Below are 24,946 nucleotides of genomic sequence, written 5' to 3'. Positions count from 1 at the left end.
AAATGCTACTATAATCACAAGCAGGGCTTATTTCCAAACTCATTCTATGAGGTCAGTATTACCCTGATACCAAAACCAGACAAAGACACATTAAAAAAAAAGAAAGAAAACTACAGGTCAATATCCCTGATGAACATTGATGTAAAAATCCTCAACAAAATACTAGCAAAAAGAATCCAACAACACATTAAAAAGATCATTAATCATGACCAAGTGGGATTTATCCCAGGGATGCAAGGATGGTTCAGCATATGCAAATCAATCCGTGTGATACATTATATCAATAGAATGAAGGAGAAAAACCACATGATAATTTCAATTCGTGCTGAAAAAGCATTTGAAAAATTCAACAACCCTTCATGATAAAAAAAACTCAAAAAACAGGATAGAAGGAACATATCTCAAGACAATAAAAGCCATGTATGGCAGACGCACAGCCAGTATCATACTGAATGGGGAAAAACTGAAAGCCTTTCTTTTAAGATCTAGAACAAGACAAGGGTGCCCACTTTCACCACTGTTATACAACATAGTACTGGAAGTCCTAGCTAGAGCAATTAGACAAAAGAGAGACGTAATGAGCATCCACATTGGAAAGGAAGAAGTCAAATTATCCTTGTTTGCAGATAATATGACCTTATATTTGGAAAAAACAAAAGACTTCACCAAAAATCTATTAGAACTGATAAATTTAGAACTGATAAGTTGCAGGATGCAAAATCAACGTACAAAAATCAGTGGCATTTCTGTATGCCAACAGCAAACAATCTGCAAAAGAAATCAAGAAAATAATCTCATTTACAATAGCTACAAGTAAAATAAAATACCTAAAAATTAATTTAACCAAAGAAGTGAAAGATCTCTATAATGAAAACTACAAAACATTGATGTAAGAAGTTGAAGAGGACATACCAAAAAAAGGGAAAGATATTCCATGTTCATGGATTGGAAGAATTAGTACTGTTTAAATGTCCATACTACCCAAAGCAATCTACAGATTCAGTGCAATCCCTATCAAAATACCAATTACATTCTTCACAGAAATTTAAAAAATAATCCTAAAATTTATATAGAACCATGAAAGATCCAGAATAGCCAAAGCTAAAGAATAAAACTGGAGAAATCACATTACCTGGCTTGAAATTATACTGTAACCAAAACAGCATAGTACTGGCATAAAAACAGACAGATAGACCAATGGGAAAGAATAGAGAACCCAGAATTAAATCAGTACATCTACACTGAACTAATTTTCAACAAGGGTGTCAACACTAAAAGGCTGCGCATGGTGGCTCACGCCTGTAATCCCAAAATTTGGGGGAGCCAAGGCAGGAGGATTGCTTGAGTGTAGGAGTTTGAGACCAGCTGGGGCAACATAGTGAGACTTTGTCTCTACAAGCAAAATTTTAAAACAAAAATACTAAAGAGGCCAGGCACAGTGGCTCATGCCTGTAATCCTAGCACTTTGGGAGGATGAGGTGGGGAGATCACTTGAGGTCAGAAGTTCGAGACCAGCCTGGCCAAAGTGGTGAAACCCGTCTCTATTGAAAATACAAAAAATTAGCCAGGCGTGGTGGCACGTGCCTGTAGTCCCAGCTACTTGGGAGGCTGAGGCAGGAGAATCACTTGAACCTGGGAGGCAGAGTGAGCTGAGATCGTGTCACTGCACTCCAGCCTGGGTAACAAAGCGAGACTCCATCTCAAGCAAACAAAAAACTGAAGAGTATAATTGGATTGTTTGTAACACAAAGAAAGGATAAATTCTTGAGGCGATAGATACCCCATTTACCCTGTTATGATTATTATGCATTGTATTCCTGTATCAAAATGTCTCATGTACCCCATATATACCACAGAAATGTAAAAGTAAATAAATTAACAATTAATTTTTAATGAGGCTTATTGGGATTAGGTGATAAATGGAGTTTTGGTTTGAAAACATCTCATAGTGAGTGGACCAGTGGCTCTGTGGACCCATCTGTGATTTTTAACCCAGGTCCTGAATATGTTATTGGAACAAACAAATTTAACAGCTAGCGGAGCCTACACAGGACTCCTTGACCCATGGAATGAGGACTACTTAGGTAAAAGGTCCAAGAGAAAGCTCCCGGAACTTCACACCACCACCACCTCACACACTAGACTAGTAAACTAAAAGCAATACTGTAAAAGGGATGGGTCCAGAAGAAGGATAAGGTTTTACTGTGAACCCCCTCAGGTGGTAATTCAAACTGCAGTTTTTTCAGATGTGGTTTCTTTATTAATGCAAATCAACACAGTCTTTAGCACTTTGTATCCAGCTCTTGGTCTAGAAAACGTTTATTCTATATATCAAATTGATAAGAATCACCAAAAGTCATTTTTTTTTTTTTGAGATGGAGTTTTGCCCTGTCACTGAGGCTGGAGTGCAGTGGCGCAATCTCGGCTCACTGCAACCTCCAACTCCCGAGTTCAAGCAATTCTCCTGTCTCAGCCTCTCGAGCAGCTGGGATTAGAGGCACACGCCACCACACCCACCTAATTTTTGTGTTTTTAGTAGAGATGGAGTTTTACCATATTTGTCAGGCTGGTCTTGAACTCCTGACCTCAGGTGATCCACCCGCCTCGGCTTCCCAAAGTGCTGGGATTACAGGTGTGAGCCACCATGCCCAGCCTCATTTGCCTTAATTGGCAGGGCAGTAGCATATCACTTTCTTCCATGGGACTATGTCAGCTTTTCTTTTTCTGTCATAATCTAGTGTGTAGAGACCTTGATTATCTTGATTATCTGTAACAAAACATTGATCCGCTACATTGATGACATCATGCTGTAACTAATGAGCAGGATGCATCAAGTACACCAGATGATTCACTAAGACCCAGGCATGCCAGAGGGTGGTATGTAAACCCCATGAACATTCAGAGTTCTGGAAACCTGGTAAAGTTTTTAGCAACCCAGGGATCTAGGAAATGTCAGGATATCCCCTCCAAGTGAAAGATAAGTTGCTGCACCTCCTACTAAGAAAAAGGCACAGTTGGTGGCCCTCTTTGGATTTGGGAGGCAACATACACCCATTTGTTTTTATTTTTGTCTTTGTTTTTGATGGGGGTCTCACTAAATTGCCCAGTCTGGTCTCAAACTCCTGAGCTCAAGTGATCCTCCTGCCTCAGCCTCTCAAGTAGCTGGGATTACAGGCATGTGCCACTGTACCTGGCAATACATCCATTTGTGTACACTGCTCCAAACCATTTACTGAGTAACCCATAAGACTGCCAGTTTTGAATGGATCCCAAAGCAAATTCAGGCTACAGTATAAGATGCTCTGCGAGTTCAGCCTTATGACCCAGCAGATCCAGTGGTATTTAAATCACCTATGACATAGGCATCCAGTATGGAGCTTCCAGCAAGCCCTAATAGGAAAATCGCGGTGCACATCCCTAGGGTTTGGGACAAAGTCATGTCCTCTTCTGCAAACAATAATGGTCCTTTTGAGAAATAACATCTGGCTTTCTACTGGGCCCTGGTAGAGACTACACGCCTGACCAGGAGACACCAGGTGACTATGCAACCTGATCTCCCCATCATGAACTTGGTATCATCTGATCCATCAAGCCATAAAGCTAGGCATATACAGCAGCATCATTCTATCATCAAGAGAAAGTGATATCGCTCAGACGATGGCATCTGTTTCACCACATTGCTGCCTCTTCCTCAGTCAACACCAGAGGCCTCTTGGCAAATGCCCTATAATCAGTTGATGGAGGAAGAAAAAGACTCAGGCCTGGCACCACCTGGAAGTGGATGGTTGCAGCACTACAGGAATTCCCCGAAAGACATTGCAGAAGGCAAATCCTCGCAGTGAACAGAATTTCAAGCAGTATGTCTGCTTGTCTGCCTTATCAAGATAGAGACAGAAGTCCAGGAATACAAATCTGTACATATTCATGGGACGGATGGTTTGGCTGGATGCTTATGAACATGGAAAGAAGACTGGAAGATTGGTAACCAGGAGCTCTGTGGGAGAAGGAATGTGGATGGGCCCCTAACAGTGGACACAGAATGGGAGGATATTTGTGTCCTATGCACATGTTCCCTCAAACAGTACCCACTGCAGAGGAAACCATTTTTCAAGAAACCAATGGACAAGATGCCTTGTTCTGTAGCTGTCTGTCATTCTCTTTCCCCAGCCACTCCAGTGCTTGCTCAATAGGCTGATGTACAAAAGGGCCATGGTAATTGAGCTAGAGGTTATAGATGGATACAACAACACGGACTTCCTCTGATTAAGACTGATTTAGTGAATGCCACTACAGAGTGCCCCGTGTGCACAGTTCCTAATATGACGCCATTCGCCATAGGAACCAGCTATCTGAGGGCAGATAGATCACATTGAACCCCTTCCATCACAGAGGAAGCAGCAGTTTGCACTCACTTATTCTCTGTATGGGTTTGCCTTCTCCGACCACTATATCCATGGACTTATGAATGCCTTGGTTCCAGTGTTGGTATTGCACATAACATTGCTTCTGACCAAAGAGTTGATATTATCGCAAAAGAAATTCAGCAATGTGGTTATACCCATGGGATATTGTGGCCTTACCATGTACTCTCTTATCTAGAAGAAAGTACTCTCTTATCTAGAAGCAGCTGGTCTTATCGAACACTGAAATGGTCTCTTGAAGACTGGTACAGTGGCAGCCAGGAGACACTGCAATGTGGAGTGCTGTCCTACAGGATACAGTATGTACTTTGAACCAACCACAGTGCTGTTTCTCCCACTGCCAGAGAACACGGGTCTAACAATGCCAAGGTGGAAGTGGAAGTGACTCTCACTATTATACAAATAACTCATTCATAAAACTGTTGCTTCCCATCCCTGACACTGTGGATTTTGATAGCTTAGAAATTATAGCTCCTACGGGAGGAGTACATCTATTGAGGAATAATTCAATGGTTCAATTAAGTTAGAAGTTGAGACTGCCACTTGGCCATTTTGAGCTCCTCATACCCTTGAAACTACAGGCAAAGTAGTGTGTTTCTCTACAGGCTGGGGTAATTGAGCTGATTACCAGGGCTAAACTGGGTTGCTCCTGCACAACGATAGCATGGAAGAATAGGGGATTGTCTGCAGTGCCCCATAATACTTCCACATCCAATAGTAATGGAAGACCATAGCAATCTAAGGACCACCAGAGTCTGAGTCATGTCACCAGGTTAAATATGCTAACTAACTGAGGTGCTGGCTGAGGGCAAAGAGAACCTAGAATAGCTAGTGAAAAAAGAGAAACTGTAAATATCAACAGTGGCCTTGGAATCAATTACAGAAATGAGACCTATAGCAGTTCTGAGTATTTTCTTTGCTTGGGGGGTGTGTGTGTGTGTGTGTGTGTAATTGAATATAAGGAATGCTAGTGACAGTCAAATTTATGTTTTCATCTGAATATTATAGTAGATTGAGGTATGGGTGTGATCTCTAGAGCTAGAGGAGGAATGAGAAGAGAATCCACCATTATCCAGAGTGATGTTACTGACCGATGGGGCTTTGTGAGTCTCATTTTTGGAGAGAGGTTTAACACGTCCTCATTGCAGGAGGCAGTAAATCCTGTGAGGATTGAGTATTATATTGTTGTTCTTGAGTGGAAGTTGAATGAAGAATGGGGAGAGTCTGTGTGGATGTTTGATTTTTTTTTTTTTTTTTTTTTTTTTTTTTTTGAGATGGAGTCTTGCTCTGTTGCTAGGCTGGAATGCAGTGGTGCCATTTTGGCTTACTGCAACCTCTGCCTCCTGGGTTCAAGCGATTCTTGTGCCTCAGCCTCCTGAGTAGCTGGGATTACTGGCATGCGCCACCACACCCAGCTAATTTTTGTATTCTTTGTAGAGACGAGGTTTCACCATGTTGGCCAGGCTGGTCTTGAACTCCTGACCTCGTGATCCACCCGCCTTGGCCTCCCAAAGTGCTGGGATCACAGGCGTGAGCCCACACCCAGCCTGTGTGAATGTTTGATTAGCCAAGGGGATGGATGGTGCCAGACAGTGTTCATGGTCTCTAAGTTCCACCTTTGCCCTGTCTTGGCCCTGGATGACTAAGCTTTCTTTTTACCTTGATGAAAAAAGATGTGCGAATTCTTAATACTTTTTTTTTTGCAAAATAAGTAAAACCATGCCTTATATTCTATACATTATACTCCTGATTTAATGTTCTTTGGGCATTTTAAATACATTTTTCCCTCTGGGAAATTGGGGTGGGGGGCATGTGCCCTGGGTGCCCCCTGAGGTCCATATATAGGTTTATTTTATTTTATTTTCTAGAGATGGGGTCTTGCTATATTGCCCAGGCTTGTCTTGAACTCCTGGCCTGGAGGAATTCTCCCACCTTGGCCTCCCAAAACACTGGGATTATAAATATGAGTCACTACACCTGGCCCTTGCACAGGTTAATGAGAACAAAGGGTTGTAAACATGCCCTGTAACCTGTAAAGGGCTGAGCCTAAATGAGCTGGGTTGATGTTAAGGTCAGAGCCCTGGAAAGTCAATCTGGAAGCCAGCCCCAGACCCAGCAACTTGAGACAGGGAGTCAACTCTTGCTTGCTCTTGTGAAGAACTGAGACTGAAACCTCACATCTCTACCTTCTGGCTCCAGCGCTTGGCAATGAGAACTAGATGGACAGCACAGGTTTAGAAATGAAAAGCAACTGTTCCTCCTGGATGCTTTATTGGGGCTTTTGGTGGTTTCTATGCATGAGCAGCAGTGACACCAAGACCCTTTCCCAACATGCAAAAGGCACAGGAAAGTGAGACCCGACTGGGGTGGGTGGCATGGATGCAGAGACTTCCCCCCTCCCCCGGCTCCATGGCACCGTGTAGTACAGGGACAGCCCCGGGAGTGACAGGAAGGGGGGGATATTGAAGGAGATGGCTTGGACAGAGGCTAGGAGGGGGACCTAGGTTTGTCCACCTCCAGATCCGCCCCTGCACTTGGGCTGGACTGACCTTCTGAGAGAGGGTCAACATGGCTTTTACTGAAAGTCCCACCTCACAGGGTAGAAAAACTCAAGGTAGGAAGAGGATGATGGCTGCTGCCTTCAGAGATTTCTACTAAGGCCAAACCCAACACATGGACCAAATCAGAAGGACAATGAGAGGGTGTGCTCATGGTATCTGTCCCCACTGCAGCCTGGTTTTTGGGTGCCACTGCCTTGGCTCAAGCTAGTCCATGTCCAGGAGAAGCGTGAAGCCCCTTCTGATCTTCAGGGACCTCCCATGGGGTCTCCGGTTATCCAGCCCCATTCAGAGTTACCGGTTAGAGGAGTTGAGTCTTGATGTTGGCTTTGTCCTGTGGAAGAGCTCCCTGGGCAAGAGGGAAGGGGAGGCGAGGGGTCAGGCCCTCTGAGTCCCCAGCACCTCCCAGAATCTGGGCCCTGGTGGACGAAACATCCTGGGACTCACCTCAGATCCTAACCAGTCTCCACAGTTCCATCTTGAGACCTTGAATCGATAGAAAAGGCATTCGTGTTTTGTTTCTGTTTTTTGTTTTTTCTCTCTCTCTCTCTCGCTTCCTCTGTCTCTTTTAGTAGAGCCGTGGCCTTGAGTCACAGCATTGGCAACGTCTACTTCTAAACTACGGAATGTTTTCACACTGACGATATTATTACTCAGAACGAAGGGCGGGGAGGGCTGTCCAAGTGTTCATGAGACAGTGAGTTACTGAGAGCTCACGGGGAATCACACAGCACAGAGACACCGACAGTCAGACACCAAGCCCCAGGCCTGGCCCTAGATGTATTTTTTCTTGAGGTACCAGTAGGCAAAGTAGCCCATCCCACCCAGGGAGCCCATGAGGAAGGACGCCCCGAAGAAGGATGGGGGTTTCCTCTTGACCAGCCGGAAAGCATTGGGGATGACGGCCGACAGCAGGGTGGTGTGGATGTCACCCAGGACTTTCCGGAAGGCAAAGCGTCTCTGGACCCTCTCAAAGAAGGACTGCAGGTTGGGCCGGCTGCCATCTTCCCAGTATTTCTTGGACAGTCCCAGGAACTTGAGGCGGTGCAGGGTGGCTCCCAGGAGGACATCAGCGAGGGTGAAGGCACAGCCACAGAGCCACAGCTCGCATTTCTGCCCTAGAGTGGAAGAAAGAGGAGGCAAGGGGATCAACCTCCCCTAACACACACACTCGCTTCTCTCCATGAGCTCCACTGGCTTCTGCATGCCTGCCCCAGTATTTCCTGAGGGTTACTCATTCCTGTACAACTTCAGTGATTTTTGCCATATCCTCATGCTACTTCTATTATTTTTTTTTTTGTTTAAATCGACTGTTTTTCTTTTTTTTTATTCTTTTGTTTTCTTATCCTCATTTTACAGCTGATACATCAGCTGACTTTTAAAGTGCAAATACGTGGCCAGGCATGGTGGTTCACACCTGTAATCCCAGCACTTTGGGAGGCCAAGGTGAGCAGATCATTTGAGGTCAGGAGTTCAAGACCAGCCTGGCCACTATGGTGAAACCCCATCTCTACTAAAAATATAAAAATTAGCTGGGTGTGGTGGTGCACACCTGTAATCCCAGCTACTCAGGAGGCTGAAGCAGGAGAATTGCCTCAACCTGGGAGATGGAGGCTGCAGTGAGCCAAGACACTGCCACTGCACTCTAGCCTAGGTGACAGAGTGAGACGCTGTCTCAAATAAATAAATAAATAAAGTGCAAATATGTGTCATGAAACTCCAGACACATATACAACTACTCCTTTGACAGTTCCACTTGGTGTCTGCTCTGCATTTCAAACTCAAAATGGAAGTCCCCCCAGAGCCACCATGCTCATTCCCATCTCAGTAATGGAACTTCCACCCTTGCAGTTGCTGTGCCCAAAAGCCTCAGAACCACCATTAATTCTCTTTATTTTATTTATTTATTTTTTTGAGATGGAGTCTCACTCTGTTGCCCAGGCTGGAGTGCAGTGGCACAATCTCAGCTCGCTGCAACCTCTACCTCCCAGGTTCAAGTAATTCTCCTGCTTCAGCCTCCCTAATAGCTGGGATTACAGGTGTGCACCACCATGCCCAGCTAATTTTTGTATTTTTAGTAGAAACAGGGTTTCACAATGTTGGCCAGGCTGGTCTTGAACTCCTGACCTCAGGTGATCCGCCCACCTCGGCCTCCCAAAGTGCTGGGATTACAGGCATAAGCCACTGCACCCGGCCCCACCATGAATTCTGTCTTACCCCCACATACAATTTGTCAGCAATTTCCATCAGCATTATCTTCAGATAACTTCGGATATCTTCCAGAATCTGATACTGCCTCTACTTGTACCGTCCTTGTCCAAACAACCGTTATCTTCTAAGTTATCACAATGTCCTTTTAAAAGGTCTCCCTGTTTCTGCCCTTGTCCCCTAGAGTCTATTCTTAGCACAGCAGCCAAAGTGGTCATGTTAAAGTTTAAATGTCGGAGAATGTCACTTCTCCCTTCTCAGAATCCTCTAATGATGATGCACTGTTGTGGCCAGAGTAAAAGCGGAAACCCTCCCAAGCCCTGTAAGGCCCTGTGTGATCCAGCCCCCAGGTACCTTTCAGACCTCAGAGTCTGCTTCTCTCCCGCTTTCTCACTCTTCTCCAGCCACATTGGACTCCTGCAACTCCTCACATCAGGGACATTCCTACCACAGGGCCTTTGCCCTTGCTGTTCCCCCTGCCTCAGTCTTCTCCTGCACAGCCTCAGAGCTCATTCCTCTGCCTCCTTCACATCTTTGCTCACATGCCATTTTCTCCTGGGCCTCCCAGACTGCCAATTTAAAACGGAAGTTTTGGCTGGGCGCCGTGGCTCACGCCTGTAATCCCAGCACTTTGGGAGGCCGGGGTGGCTCTATTAAAAATACAAAAATTAGCCAGGCATGGTGGCGGTTACCTGTAATCCCAGCTTCTCAGGAGGCTGAGGCACGAGAATTGCTTGAACCCGGGAGGCGGAAGTTGCAGTGAGCCAAGATTGTGCCACTGCACTCCACCCTGGGCAACAAGAGCGAAACCCCATCTCGAAATAAATAAATAAATAAATAAAAATTAAAAAAATAAAATGGAAGTTTTAAATGGAAATTATAAATTGGTGGTCTGTGAAGCCCAGGAGAAGCTGGCATGTGAGCAAAGATGCAAAGGAGGTGGAGGAAGACCTTACCCAGCAGTCACTCTCCCCTCTCCTGCTTTGTTTTCCTTCATAGAACACAGCGCCACATTGCACCATCTACTTGACATTCTCATTTTGTTTATTGTCTGTTGTCCTCTACTAGAGTGGAAACTCCACGAGGGCAGGGATTTTGGTCTGTCTTGTCTGTGGCTGTATCCTCTGCATTTAGAACTGTGCCTGGCATACAATAGGTGCTCAATACATTTTTACTGAATGATTGATAAATGAAAAAATAAACTATCATTAACAGTAGTATTAAATGATTCACTATAAACTATCTGCAATGGTAAAAGTAAACATAACAAAAACAAAACAAATGCAATTAAATTCCAGCTGGATACTACTGCCCGTCAAAGTATCTGCTCCCAAGACTGGCTTCTTTTTTTCTTCCCTCCCTCCCTGCTTGCTTGCTTGCTTGCTTGCTTGCTTGCTTTCTTCCTTCCTTTCTTTCTTTCTTTCTTTTTTTTTCTTTCCCTTTCTTTCTTTTCTTTCCCTTCCTTCCTTCCTTCCTTTTCTTTCCTTCTTTCTTTCTTTCTTTTTGACAAAGTCTCACTCTGTCACCCAGGCTGCAGTGCAGTGGCGCAATCTTGGCTCACTGCAACCTCCACCTCCAGGGTTCAAACAATTCTTCTGCCTCAGCCTTCCAAGTAGCTGGGACTACAGGTATGCACCATCATGCCTGGCAATTTTTTTTTTTGGTATTTTTACTAGAGATGGGGTTTTGCCACGTTGGCCAGGCTGGTCTTGAAATCCTGACCTTAGACGATCCACCTGCCTCAGCATCCCAAAGTGCTGGGATTACAGGTGTGAGCCACCACACCTGGCCTCATTTTGATTTTAAGAAAGGGGCAGATGTTAAACACATATTATAAAGGGGTTAACCACTAACATCTTACTAATACTCTTTCTTTGATGTAATCAAAAGAGAATAACTCACACAACGTGGTTTTACATTATTTATCACCATGTTTTTGTGTCATCTAAATTTAGCTTGACTATTGCATTTGGGATTAAGAAAGAAAAAATTAGCCTGCATTTTTAGAAAACACTTGTTTGTGCAATATTTTCTCCTAGTTGTTTTGACCTGAAATTCTGGAGCATCTTTGGTCTCTTACATCTCCTCTTTGCTCAAAAATCTTTAATTCTCCCCACTGACTACACCTTAATGTCCAAGTTCCTGTGCCTAGACGTTAAGCCCTTTCAAGAGTGAGTTTAGCTTTAATATGTCTCTAATCTTGACTCCTCATGAATTGCCCATTGGTCCACTGTCTTCCCCAACAAGCTGCCACTTCAGCCTCCGGGCCTTTGTCTCTGCTGTACCCCATGCCCGGAATGCTCTCCCCTCTCCCTTCCCTTCCTGTGATGGCTGCTTTCCTGGGAGGCTTGCCCCCGCACCTTTGAACAGGTTGTTCCTTTCAGTTCAGGAATTCCATGAGTCCAGTGCTCCCTACCGTCAAAACCTGAGCCCCCTCCTTCTGCTCTGCATCTTCTTGGTCACGGATTCATTCATTTAGCAAGTGGTTACCTGGCAGTATGTGCTGGGCATGAAGACACGACACAATACAACGTCTCCCCTCAAGAGGCTCATAGTCACAGGGAAAGGGGTAAAGTGTAATGAAGGCTCTCATCAGAAGGTTATCCTTGAATAGGTAATCTTCAAGGCACCTGATGAGGCTGGGTGCAGTGGCTCACATCTCTCTCCCTTACTTTAGGAGGCTAAGGCAGGAGGATTGCTTGAGCACAGGAGTTTGAGACCAGCCTGGGCAACATGGTGAGACCCTCCTCTCTACAGAAAAATTTAAAAATAGCTGAATCGGTAGCATGTGCGCCTGTGGTCCCAGCTACTAGGGAGGCTGAGGCAGGAGGATGGCTTGAGCCCGGAAGGTCGAGGTTGCAGTGAGCCTTTTTCACACCACCGCACTCCAGCCTGGGTGACAGAGAAACCCTGTCTCAAAAACTAACAAACAAACAAACAAACAAAGAAGACACCTGATGGGCCCCCGAGGGGAGATAATGAGTTGGGAGTTAGTGATGCAGGTTCCAGGCTCAGAGAAGCACCATCAATGTGGAAGTGGTATTTAAAGCCAGGAGAGTGGACAGTATCAATGTAGCCAGACTTGGAAATAGGGCAAGGGACTGAACCCAGGGTCCCTCTGCAAACTTTAAATATTGACACCAAGAGAAACCAGCAAAGATGATAAGAAGGAGCCGCCTTTCAGGTAGGAGAAGAACCAGGAGAGTGTGGTGTCCAGCAAGTCAACTTAGGACAGGGTTCCGAAGAGGAGACAGTGCTCAGCTGTGTTCACATGCTGTGTTGAGCTCAAATAGGAGGCCTGAGAACTGGTGACTGCGTTTACCGACTGGCGACCCTGGCAAGAGCAGCTGGAGTAGAATGCTGACTTAAAAGCTGGTTTGGAGGGAGTTCAAAGAGAAAGGGAGGAGAGGAATTGGAGATGGTGAACAAAGATCATTCTGCCACAGAATTTTGCTAGAATGGGGAGGATGGGCCAGTAGTGAGAGACAAGTCAAGAGCATTTTCATAAGTTGGGAGGAATAAAATAGCATGTGTTTGTGGATGATGCCGCAGAGAAGGGAAAGATTCTATGGGGAAGAGTGGATAGAATTACGGATGTGGTGTTCTTACAGGGATGAGAGTGGATGGGATCTGGTGCACTAGGGAAGGGATTGGTTTTAAAGGACAATCCCTTCCATCCTTGGACAAGGACAAGAACAGTCCATCCTTGGTAACAAGAGGGCATATGTACTACCGTATTTCATCAAATCTAAGTTACTATTAAATATAAGACACTTATCCAAAAGTAAGAAAGGAGAATTAAACTATTGACTGGAATAAACATTCCAGTTTCAGAGATGCTAAGATGTGGTCTAACAAAGATGCATCTTAGAATTGATGATATACAGTGGGTGGGTCGTTGTGGGGATCAGAGCTGTGAAGATCTCTTTCTAATGCTTTGATTTTCTGTGATATATTGCCATTACTTTTAATGGCCAAAACCACAATTATTTTTGCACTAACCTAAAGTGATCAGTTCTGAGTGAGGATGTGGGGGAGGTGGCTGGAGGGCGGAGGAGGAAGGAGAAGGCATAAAGGAGTCATCTAGAGAGTGAAGAGGGGAGGCTTGGGGCAGCATTGAGGTCACCTAAGGCTTGCAGTCGTGAATACAAAGTGAGTCCTGCCAGCATCCTGTGTGTTTCTCCAGCCACATATAGCTTCACAGGTGAAGGCGCTGAGTAGGTGGAGAGCTGGGTTCAACAAGGTTTGAGGTTTTGCAAAGCAAGTATGGAGGGCCAGGGAGTTGAATGTGCAGGCACGAAAGTTCTCCTAATGATGAACCAGGGAATCACCACTAGGTACGGAGGGAGGTGCGATTGTGATGGGAGTGAGGGACAGTGAAAGGATCAAGTGACATAAGTCCCCAGCTGCAGACTGCATGATACCAGCAAGGGAGTGTGGGTAGACAGATCAGAGAACAGGCCCAGGGACTAGGTTTAGATACTGGGCAACATGGAGAAACCAACAAGGGACATGAGAAGAAGCAGCCCAAGAGATAGGAGGCGAACCAGGACAGTGTGGTATAATTCCCTGGATCTTCCAACAACTCTATAAAGGTGATGTTATTATCCCCACTTTACAGATGAGGCAATTGAGGCACAGAGAGGTTAAGTAACTTAGTGAAACCTCAGCTAATATGTGTCAGAGCAGAGCCTAGATTTGAACTTAGGCCATCTGGTTCCAGATTCTGTGGTTGCAACCACTCTATTAAGCTACTTATTTCCACATGCAAATGAGCATAGACACAGCAGGTATCTCCACGTCAACTCAGGCCCCTTTCAGTACGTGAGTTCTTTACTCAGGTCTGTGTGCAGATCTCTTCATGCGTCTGTATCCTGCATAGACTGCATGTTTGCCCCGTGTCTGCCTGCACAAATCCATGCAGCTGATTGTTTATATGCATGTGGATATTCACTCTCCTGGGCATCTGTGTCCACGTGGTGTGGGATTACCACACATGTGAGTGCAGTTTAAGCCCAGGCGAATCTGGATGTTTGCCTCAGACATGTTCACTATTATGTTCATGCCTATGTTTATGTTTGTAGGCAAATGCTGATGGCCTTCTATGCATGTCCATGTTTGTGTGTGCGCCTGGGCAGCAATCTGGTATCTGATCCCTTCCCTGTTCTCCTCTCTTCTCCTCTACTTGTGTGTTCTCTTTGCAAACCCCAGGCCTGGATGAGCCCCTTCTGCACTTCTCTGGGTCTGCCAGCTGGAGGCGATCTCACAATGAGGCCAACTGGTTACACTTTAATGTCAGGACCGCAAAGCCCAGGAGGGCACTCCGTGCTGCTCAGGGTACTATTATATTTCTTGAGTGCTTCCTGCTCCCTGTGGAGACAATTGCATCTTTTCATCCTCTCTTCTCACCCTTCTCACATCCTTTCCCCAGCTCCCTCTCAGCCAATGACATCACCTCATGGTTCGTTCAGAAGATAGCAGCTTTCAGAGATGAAAGCCCACACTCCCCACCTCAATGCTGCAAAACCGCTCCATACTGCTGATGCGGACCAATGCAGGGCGTGTCCTAACCCCACGGCCAAGCCCTCCATGTGCCCTTTGCACCTGCTCCATGCCACGTCTCCACATCTCTTCAGGTTGCCTTTCTAGGTGCTCCTCCCCCTTCTCCATGTTGTTCTGCACCCCAGGAAACTCACTTGCTGGCTCCACCCCCCGGGGCTCATGCCCTCTGGCTTCGGAAAGTTAGGCAAGTAGGAAGCAGGGGCGGGAGAGGAGGGAGAGCAACAGTGATGTTGGACTGACTTCCCTCAGCTCCTCTCTGCGAGTCATCACGGCTGGCAGTGACCACCTCTGTCCAGGTTCCTGAATCTGCTCTCATGACCCTGTGATCTCAAGACTTCAGGCCTGGGGTACTCCTCTCTGCCTTGGGATGTCCCTGCATCCTGCCTGTGGCTTGGTAAAGAGTCCCTTTATTGAACCGTCTTCCATTTCCCCTGTTTGAAGATGTCCTCTGTTTTCTACGGGGCCCCTGCCTGAACCACGCCCCTCCTGTCTTCGTGGCCTCTGCATCGCCGTCCTGAACCCCCGATTCCCCCTTTCTACTGCACTGTTTCCACCAGCATGAGAACACATTTGTACATCTCCTGTCCAAAAACAATTCCTCCTGTCACCCCACATCCTTCTTCAGCCACCACCACCTTCTTTGTTCACCTCTACCCTTCTCAAAAGAGGTATCTACACTCACCGCCTTCATTCCTCACCTCCCATGCACTCTTCAGTCCATTCCAATCTGACTTTTGCCCCAGGTTGCAGTGAAATGCTTCTGGCGAGGTCACCGCTGACATCCATGGTAGAAAGCCGAGGGCACACTTTCTTATCCTGGCTTGCTCAAGCTCCCAGCAGCACTGACACCATTCTGTCTCCTTAAAACCCAATCCTCCCACGGTTCCTCCTAACATGAGGGTCTTCCTACTTCACTGGCCACTCCTCAGTGGGCTTTGCTGACTCCTCTGCGCTGATACCCGCTTAGTGTGGGAGAACCTCTGCATAGATGTGGTAGTTACGTTTTTATTATTATCATTATTTGAGACAGGGTCTTATTCTGTCTCCCAGAAGACGACTCACTGCAGCCTCAACCTCCCAGGCTCAAGCAATCCTCCTGCCTCAGCCTCCTGAGTAGCTGGGTCTACAGGCATGTACTACCACATCCAGCTAATTTTTGTGCTTTCTTGTAGAGACAGAGTCTCACCATGTTGCCCAGACTGGTCTCGAACTCCTGGGGCTCAAGTGATTCTCCTGCCTCAGCCTCCCAACTAGCTGGAATTACAAGTGCACATGACCTTGCCTGGTCCAGGTGTGACAGTTTTAAAGTACACCTACAAATTACTTGATATACTCCTCCCTTCAGCGGAGCCCAATTCTCCTCCCCTTGAATAGTGGCTGTATTTCATGACTTCTAATGAATGATGGGGCAGAGTGACTTCCAGCAGTAGATCATAAAAGACATTGTGGCTTCTGCGTCTTCTCTTTCTCTGGAATAACTTGCTCAGGGAAAGCCAGCAGCCATGCTGTAAAGAAACCCAAGCAGCCTATTGAGAGGCCCACATGGTAAGGAACTAAAGTCTCCTGCCAACAGCCAGCAGGGGATAGAGGCCTCTAGCTAAGAACCACATGAATAAGGCAGCTTGGAAGTGGATCCTCCGGCCCCAGTCAAGCCTTCAAATCATTGCAGCCCCAGCTGACAGCTTGAAGGCAACCTGCATCAAGCAACCCTGACTCAGAGCTGTCCAGCTCAGCTGCTCCAGAACTCCAGATCCACAGAAAATGTGTGACATAATAAATGATTTTAAAATTTAAGACACTGAGGTTGACAGCAGTTTCTTATGCCACACAGATAACTAATACAGCAGGTCCTGATTCCTCTTTTTGCCTCTCTCTGCTCTCTTCCTCGATGAAAACATCCAATTCTATAGCTTTAAACACCGTGTATTGGCTGAGAACTCCTGAATCTCCAAATTCTGACCTCTCCTTTGAGAGTCAGGCTGGAATATCTAATGGCTTCTGTGACATTCTCTCTTGGGTGTCACAAACTTACTGTCTCCCAAACGCCCAGCCTGGAGTGCAGTGGCACAATCTTGGCTCACTGCAACCTCCGCCTCCCAGGTTCAAGCCATTCGCCTGCCTCAGCCTTCCAAATAGCTGGGATTACAGGCACGTGCCACCACGCCCGGCTAATTCTTTGTATTTTTAGTAGAGACAGGGTTTCACTGTGTTAGCCAGGATGGTCTTGATCTCCTGACCTCGTGATTCACCTGCCTCGGCCTCCCAAAGTGCTGGGATTACAGGTGTGAGCCACTGTGCCCAGCCCAGGAATGACTTTTGATTCTCTTTACCTCACTCCCAACCCTCATGTAAATTCCTGCTCATTTTATCTTCAAAATACCTCTCAAGCCCATTCACACCTCACCATATCCACTGCAACCATCTCAGTCCACGCCAACATCATCTCTCACCTGAGCTGCTGCACCGGCCTCCCCTCTGTCTCCCTTGAAATCCATTTTCACGCAGCAGTTGGAATTCTCTCAAATATAAAACCGGAACAACTCAGCCCCATGGAGACTGCAAACAGGGCCGTGAGTTCCTCCCATTCCTGTACACATGCCACTTTGCAATGTGTGCATCTTGATGGCTTTGCTCCTCCTGCCATCTAAGACTCATAGTTTTTTTTTTCTAAGACTGCAAACTCCGTGAGAGCAAGAATGACATCTGGATTTTGCTCATTAATTTATCCCTAGGACCTAGCATCTAGGAGATGTTCAATAAATATTTGAAAAAATGAATGAAAAAGAATGGTGATAATAATAATTTTTAGAACATTTCATCTTGAGCTGGGCACTGTGCAAAGTAATCAACATTTACTGTCTTAAATTTGCTGGCCGCAAATGCAGGAATGAGGTCAGCCGCTCCCCATGTGTGAGAGGCAAGCCGTCCCAGCTGAGCCCAGCCCATACTGCCAAGCCACATATCATGAACAAATGAAAGGCCCTTCTTTTATGTCACTCAGATTTGCAATGGTTTGTTATACAGCAGAAACTAACTGATACAATCCCCTCCTCAAAGCCCTCCAGGGACTTCCCATTGTACTTAGTATAAAATCCAAACTTGTAAATGTAGGCTCTGAGGCCCGTGATCTCACCTCACCCGCTCCAGCTCTCCCCTCATTCCCACCACTTTCCCGAGGACTCCCCACACAGCAGCCCATTCCTGAAGAGTTCCCAGTTCTCTCCCACTCCATGGCATCCCTCAGTCTGGGTCATATCTGCCCTGATTCTTCTCCAGGCTCCTTCTCATCCTTCAGGTCTCACTTTGAATATCACCTTCTCAGGGAAACTTTATCCACTTTATCCTGCTCATTTACTCTCAATCTTAACACTTATCGCTGTGTGCAATTCTGTGTTTACTTATGGGATTATTTGACTAATGTCTTTTTCCTCTGTAAGACTGCAAACTCCATGAAACCAAGAATGAGGTCTGAGTTTTACTCATTAGTTTATCCCTAGGACCTACCATCTAGTAGGTGTTCAATAAATATTTGAATACATGAATGAAAGAGAATGGTAATAATGATTATTTTTAGAACATTTTACCTTGAGCCAGGCACTGTGCAAAATACTCAACATTTACTATCTTAACAAATCTTCCACCAGCAACCCTGCTATGAGTTTGATTCTATTACTATCAACATTTTGCAGATGAGTTCAGAGAGATGAAGTGAGTTCCACAAGGTCACAGAGCTAGGAGGTGGTTGATCAGGAATCTGCATCAAAGCCATCTGGCTCTATGCAAGGGGTCTCAACTGTGACATTAAAATCCCTTCCAACACTGGGCTCTGCCCACGAGGGAAGAAATGGAAGGCATAAAAGTGTTTAACCCAGTCAGGTTCAGGGAACCTGGATGAGCAACAGAGGCCATGTGGGCCCAGCCAGTCAGACCTTTAAAATCCATAACCACTTCCCTGGGGCTTCTGCTACCTCTCCCAGCCCCAGAGGGATGCAAGGACTGTCGACACCTCTCCATCTTGAACAACCCCACTTATCTCACCATGGGACAGTGCAATGCTGTCTCCTCTCAGAAGACCTCAGGACAGCGGTCAGCAGTAGGGTCCCAGCCTAGGAATCCCACAAGGAATGCATGTCCGAGGCTGTTCTCCAGAACCATCCACCCCAGCCTCTGTCCAGTTCAGACCCTGGGTCTCTCTGGATCACAATGTATGTGAACACTTCTGTACTCTGTGCCGGACACTGTGCTAAGCCCCTTACATGCATTTGCTCATTGATCCTCGCAGCAGCCCTGGGACGTAGGCACTCATGTTATCACCCCCTGCCTTTTTTTTTTTTTTTCTCTTTGAGACAGAGTCTCGCTCTGGTGCCTAGGCTGGAGTGCAGTGGTACAATCTCAGCTCACTGCAACCTCTGCCTCCTGGGTTCAAGTGATTCTCCTGCCTCAGCCTCCCACATAACTGGGATTACAGGTGCCCACCACCATGCCCAGCTAATTTTTTGTATTTTTAGTAGAGATAGGGTTTCACCATGTTGGCCAGGCTGGTCTCGAACTCCTGACCTCAAGTAATCCACCTGCCTCAGCCTCCCAAAGTGTTGGGGTTACAGGCGTGAGCCACTGTGCCCAACCTATCACCCTTTTATAGAACAGGAAAGAGCCCAGAGCCAGTGCTTCCTCCTCTGTTAAACAGGATCCTCATCTGTTAAACAGGATCGCTGATATTACCCACCTCCTGGGGTTGTTATGGGGATTAAGTGAGTTGAAATCTGTGAAACACCTAGAACAGGGCCTGACACGCAGTAAGGTCTATTAAATATATAGATTTTTCTGGGCTGGACTGTGACCCTCACAAACTTCACATGTTGAAGCCTTAAGCTCTAGAGCAAGCTTGTCCAACCTGCAGCCCGCGGGCCACATGCAGCCCAGGATGGCTTTGAATGTGGCCCAAAACTAATTCATAAACTTCCTTAAAACATTCTGAGAATTTTTTGCGATGTTTTTTAAGCTCATCAGTTATCGTCAGTGTTAGCATATTTTATGTGTGGCCCAGGACAGTTACTCTTCTTCCAATGTGGCCCAAGGAAGCCAAAAGATTGGACACTCCTAAAATCTCAGAATGTGACTGTATTTGGAAACAGGGCTTTTAAAGAGATAATTACCTTAAAATGAAGAGCTTAAGGTGGGTCCTCATTCAATCAGACTAAAGTATTTATAGGAGGAAATTTGGACTCAAAGACACCAGGCATGTGCAGCACAGGGGAAGGGCCATGTAAGGACACGGCAAGAAGGCAGCCACTTACAAGCCAAGGAGAGAGGCCTCGAGAGAAACTCACCCCACAGGCACCTTGATCTGAGATGTCTAGCCTCCAGCTCTGTGCGACAATAGGTTTCTGCTGTTTAAGCCCCTCAGTCTGTAGTATTTTGTTATGGAAGTCCTAAGAAACTAATGCATAAGTGAATAACATATACTTGATGTCCAAGGTCACCCACCGAGAGCATGGCAGAGCTGGGACTCTGTCCCCCAAAGGCCCGTCTCTGAACTACCAAGCCTTTTGGCCCCTCAGAGCCATTAACTCTGCAACAGCTCCCCTTAGCTACCGTTAGGATAGAAACAGGAAAGTTCCTTTTTTTTTTTGGTTGGGGGGCAGGGGATGGAGTCTCTCTCTGTCCCCCAGGCTGGAGTGCAGTGGCGCAATCTGAGTTCACTGCAACCTCTGCCTCCCAGGTTCAAGTGATTCTCCTGCCTCAGCCTCTCGAGTAGCTGGGATTACAGGAACCCAGCATCCCGCCCAGCTAGTTTTTGTATTTTTAGTAGAGACAGGGTTTTGCCATGTTGTTAGGCTGGTCTCGAACTCCTGACCTCAGGTGATCCACCCGCCTCGGCCTCCCAAAGTGCTGGGATTACAGGCGTGAGCCATTGTGCCCAGCCAAAAGTTCCCCTTTGAGGTGCGTTATTTTTTTTACTCACTTAGTCATACCAGGCTTTGTTTCCAGAAACGATTTAAGGCAGCTGGCTTCAGTATGCATGATGATGTCTCTGTTCAGGACATAAGGTCTTGTGCTTGTGGCATCAGTTGTGAGATGCTGGAAACAACACTGGACCCATTGAGAGGGAACAAGTTCTGGCCCTAACCATGACATCTATGAGCTGCCTGACCTTGAGCAACTCACTTCATCTCTCTGAGCCTCAGTTTTCTCATCTGGAGAATGTGTGTCCCTTTAGCTGCCATATGTATTAAACTAGTAATGGGACAGGCAGTGTGCTGAGTATATTGAATTTTCACAAGAGTCCAGCAAGACAAGGTTAAGTTGTATTATTACCATCCCATCTTATAGATGAGGAAACTGAGGCTTCAATAGGGAAAGCAACTTGTCCAAGGTTACATATTTGAGGCAGCAAAGTTGGAACTCTATTTCAAGTTTTTCTTACTCTAACCCCATCTGTTTAGACCCTGGGCTCTACGGCCTTCCCATACACATAGCCATGCATGTGCAGGAGGCTGTTGCAAATGCACCATAAATTTGCATTGTTCAGGAGACAAGAATCATCACAGGTCTTAAACGGAGCAAGATGGGAAGCTCAGAATGAGATTTGAAGAAGGGCTGTGGCAAAGATGGTGTGCAACAGGCAAAATGGAGTGGATGGTGTAGGAAGGGTGCTCCAGGAGGGAGGGGCTGTGGGAGCAAAAGTGTGGAGGTAGAATGAAGCTGGCATGTCCAAGTCTAGAGGCCCAGCTGGGAGCAGGAAGAGTCAAGGTCAAGGAGAGTCTGGGTGAGCTTGGATGTCTGGCTGGAGCACGAAGGAGCTATAATGCATTCTTGGGCAGGGCAAGTGGGATGGTGTGGTGGGTAGTGGCCATCAAGTTGTGTAAGGGAGGTGACGGGGGAGCAACCGAGTATTCAGTATGCATGATGATGTCTCTGTTTGGGACATAAGGTCTTGTGCTTGTGGTATCAGTTGTGAGATGCTGGAAACAACACTGGACCCATCGAGAGGGAACAAGTTCTGGCCCTAACCATGACATCTATGAGCTGCCTCTTAACATCATCTTCACCTACCTTTATTAAACACCTACTGTGTGCTAAGCCCTGATCTAAGCACTCTACGTGTATTATTTCACACAATGTCTCAACAGCTCTTTGAGGCAGGTCCTACTATTATCCCCATTTTATAGATGGGAAACTGAATTTCAGAGAGGGGAGAACCTGACCACATTTACTAAGCTAGGAAGTGGCCAAGTTATGACTTGAACCTTAGTCTGACTCCATAGCCCATCCTCTTAACCACCTGGGAGGTCCTCTGAGACTTTTGCGGAAAAAAGAGGCTGAGACTGGGCAGGGGAAGAGTAGGCTGGGTGGGCTGCAGCCCCCACCTCCCCCAGGGCTGGCACCCACCCTCGTTCTCCAGCTTCCTCTTCTCCAGCTCCGCCTCAATCTGGTCCAGCACCATGGCCAGTTCCCCGAGGATCTTCTTCAGGTAGCTCACATCATCATGCTCCAAGATCTTGGCCTGGGGGCAGGACAGGGCCAAGAGAAGCTGAGTTGGCCTCAATAGAGCCAGGATGTTCAGGGATGGAAGGAGCTTTGCTGAACTTCTTCTGCAAACCCAGCCTCCAAATGCCCCCCAAGTGTATAGGATGCCCCCCCGTTATGAAGCACCCTCATCTGGTGCCTACAACAGTCCTGTGAGCTTGGCTGTCCTGCCTAGATCCCTAGTACATTCTTACACCCAGATGCTGGGAGGGCTGGCTGCTAGTGGCTCACAGCTGCCCCTTCTCTCAGCCAATAAGGAGCTGCATTGCCCACAAATACTTGGGAGGTTACCTGCCCGCACCCCTCCCTCCAACAATCTGTAGCCAATGTCCCACTGATATGAGGGGATAAAAGGCTGTCCCCTTACTTCAAGGTTGATCACCTTTGTGGTGCCATTTGTGCTCCAGAGCTTCCTGTGGAATCAATTGAGGCTTAGCAGCTTCCTCTTCCTTATCCCTCCCATCCCTCTGGGGTCCCCCTCAGAGCAATCCTTCAATACCTCCTTTCCCAAGAACCCCTGTTCAGTGCTCTGCATTTATTTTTATTTATTTATATATTTATTATAATTATGATTATTTGAGACAGAGTCTCACTCTGTTGCCCAGGCTAGAGTGTAGTGGCCCGATCTCAGCTCACTGCAACCTCCGCCTCCCAGGTTCAGGCAATTTCCTTGCCTCAGCCTCCCGAGTAACTGGGACTACAGGCATCCGCCATGATGCCCGGCTAATTTTTGTATTTTTAGTAGAGACGGGGTTTCACCATGTTGGCCAGGCTGGTCTCAAACTCCTGACCTCAAGTGATCCACTTGCCTCGGCCTCCCAAAGTGCTGGGATTACAGGAGTGAGCCACCATGCCTGGCCAATGCTCTGCTTTTAAAGACACCACCTAACACATGAGGAAACTGAGGCCCCAGGGCAGCAGTGGCTTACCCGAGGTCTAACAGCTAGTAAATGGCAGGGGACAGGATTGGAAAAGCAAGCCAGGGGCTTTTCCATTTCATATCATCAGCTGATCTTCTACTTAGTTTCTCCTATTGTTCATTTCCGTGGAAGAGCTCATAGGGAAGGGGACTCAGCAGGCCGGGAGGTACTCACCATGAGCTTCTTTTGTTTAGAAAGGTAGGGCTCGGAGAGCTGGGGCTCCTCTTCATGGTCCAGTTTCATGAGGTCCGTGGTGGCATTGGCTAAATGTCCTGGGGAGATAATAGGAAAGGTCCCATCCCTCTGATACCTTGGTTGCTCCCCCATCACCTCCCTTACACAACTTGAAGTAGGCCCCATCCAAACACTGGTCAGAAGAGTAATACTGTCGACAGCCAACACTTAGGGAGCACTGCAGGCTGTGCCGTAGTGATGGATGAGATGCCATCCTGCCCTGAGATCAGGCTGGTGGGAGAGATAGGCACATAAAGAAATCTCAGCCAATGGCTCACCCCTGTAATCCTAACACTTTGGGAGGCTGAGGTGAGAGGATCACTTGAGCCCAGGAGTTCAAGACCAGCTTGGGCAACATAGCAAGAACCCATCTTAAAAAAAAAAGTTAGCCAGGTGTAGTGGTGCACACCATAGTCCCAGCTACTCAGGAGGTTGAGGCAGGAGGATCGCTTGAGCCTGGGAGGTCGAGGCTGCAGTGAGCTATGATTGCACCACTGCACTCCAGCCTGGGCAACAGAGTGAGACCCTTACTCTAAAAAAATACAAAAATAAATAAATAATACACATCAGCAATATTATAAAATACACATTTTAAAAAAATAAAAATAAACTCTATGGTACAGCATGAGTAAACTGTAGGGAAGAGTGAACACAAGGCATAGGGACCCAGGGGCTGCCTGCCTGGGGCACAAGGGGCTGAGAGACCTCACGGAGGAGGAGACTGTACCCTTGAGGACGAGTAGTAGATGTCAGAAACCGATAGACCCAACCCTAGACCTGGTCATCTTCCCTGCCTCACTGCTTCTCCCCCTGCATTCTTCCCAAATTGCAGCATCCCCTCCCCAACACAAAGCCCAGCCAGATTCCTGGATTTGCCCTCAGCTCCTCCCACTACCTCACCCCACATCAAGTCATTCCCAGGTCCTGTTGATTCTTCCTCCTCCATCTTTCTCATATTTTCTCACATTTAACCTCCTCCATTTAACTGACTCTCTCTTAGTTCAGACCCCATTAATGTCTCACCTAGATGATTTCACCCACCCTCTGTCACCTCCCCTCTCTCCCTTACAAGCCCTTCTTCCCACCCCTACCAGAGATATCTTCTTCACACACTTGACCATGCCACTCTGTTTAAAACCCATCCCTGGCTCCTCACTGCCCTCGGATAACATCCTAGCTCCTCAACTTGCCTTCAAAGAGCCTTCAGGATCCACTTGCCCTCCCTCTCACCTACTCCATCTTTCACTGAGTTTTCCCAACTGTTCCTGTCCCAATATGTACATTTCAGCCACTGTACATGCTTGCTGTTCCCTGAATGTGCCAGACCACTCCACACCTCCAGGCTTCTGCTCATACTACTACTTCTTCCTAAAATAGCCTTATCCTCCTTTCCTGAAAGCCTCCTTCTAGATTCAGCTAAAGATTTCCTCCTCCGGGAAGCCCTTCCTGATCCTGTAGGAGGTCTGCCCGCTCAATGTCTTTGTTCCCCAGTTTACGCCCTACAGACTTCTGC

At 46.8% G+C, this 24,946-nt stretch overlaps 1 protein-coding gene across 5 annotated transcripts in view; it reads right to left on the bottom strand.

The window, feature by feature from the left end:
- Window positions 1-7,726: 7,726 nt before the first annotated feature.
- The window catches only part of GDAP1L1 (ganglioside induced differentiation associated protein 1 like 1), a 67,677-nt gene continuing 50,457 nt past the window's right edge, over window positions 7,727-24,946 (bottom strand). For all 5 annotated transcript variants that reach the window (XM_016937949.3, XM_063802539.1, XM_063802538.1 and 2 more), the window contains 3 exons: window positions 23,374-23,471; window positions 22,142-22,256; window positions 7,727-8,097 (listed from right to left, as the gene is read on the bottom strand). In XM_016937949.3, coding sequence (XP_016793438.1) covers window positions 7,754-8,097; window positions 22,142-22,256; window positions 23,374-23,471 — 557 coding nt within the window. In that variant the 3' untranslated portion in view covers window positions 7,727-7,753. The remainder of the gene's footprint in view (window positions 8,098-22,141; window positions 22,257-23,373; window positions 23,472-24,946) is intronic.

The sequence above is a fragment of the Pan troglodytes genome, chromosome 21 (genome assembly GCF_028858775.2).
Source record: "Pan troglodytes isolate AG18354 chromosome 21, NHGRI_mPanTro3-v2.0_pri, whole genome shotgun sequence".
Taxonomy (NCBI): Eukaryota; Metazoa; Chordata; class Mammalia; order Primates; family Hominidae; genus Pan; species Pan troglodytes.
This window is presented reverse-complemented; position numbering and strand designations above follow the sequence as displayed.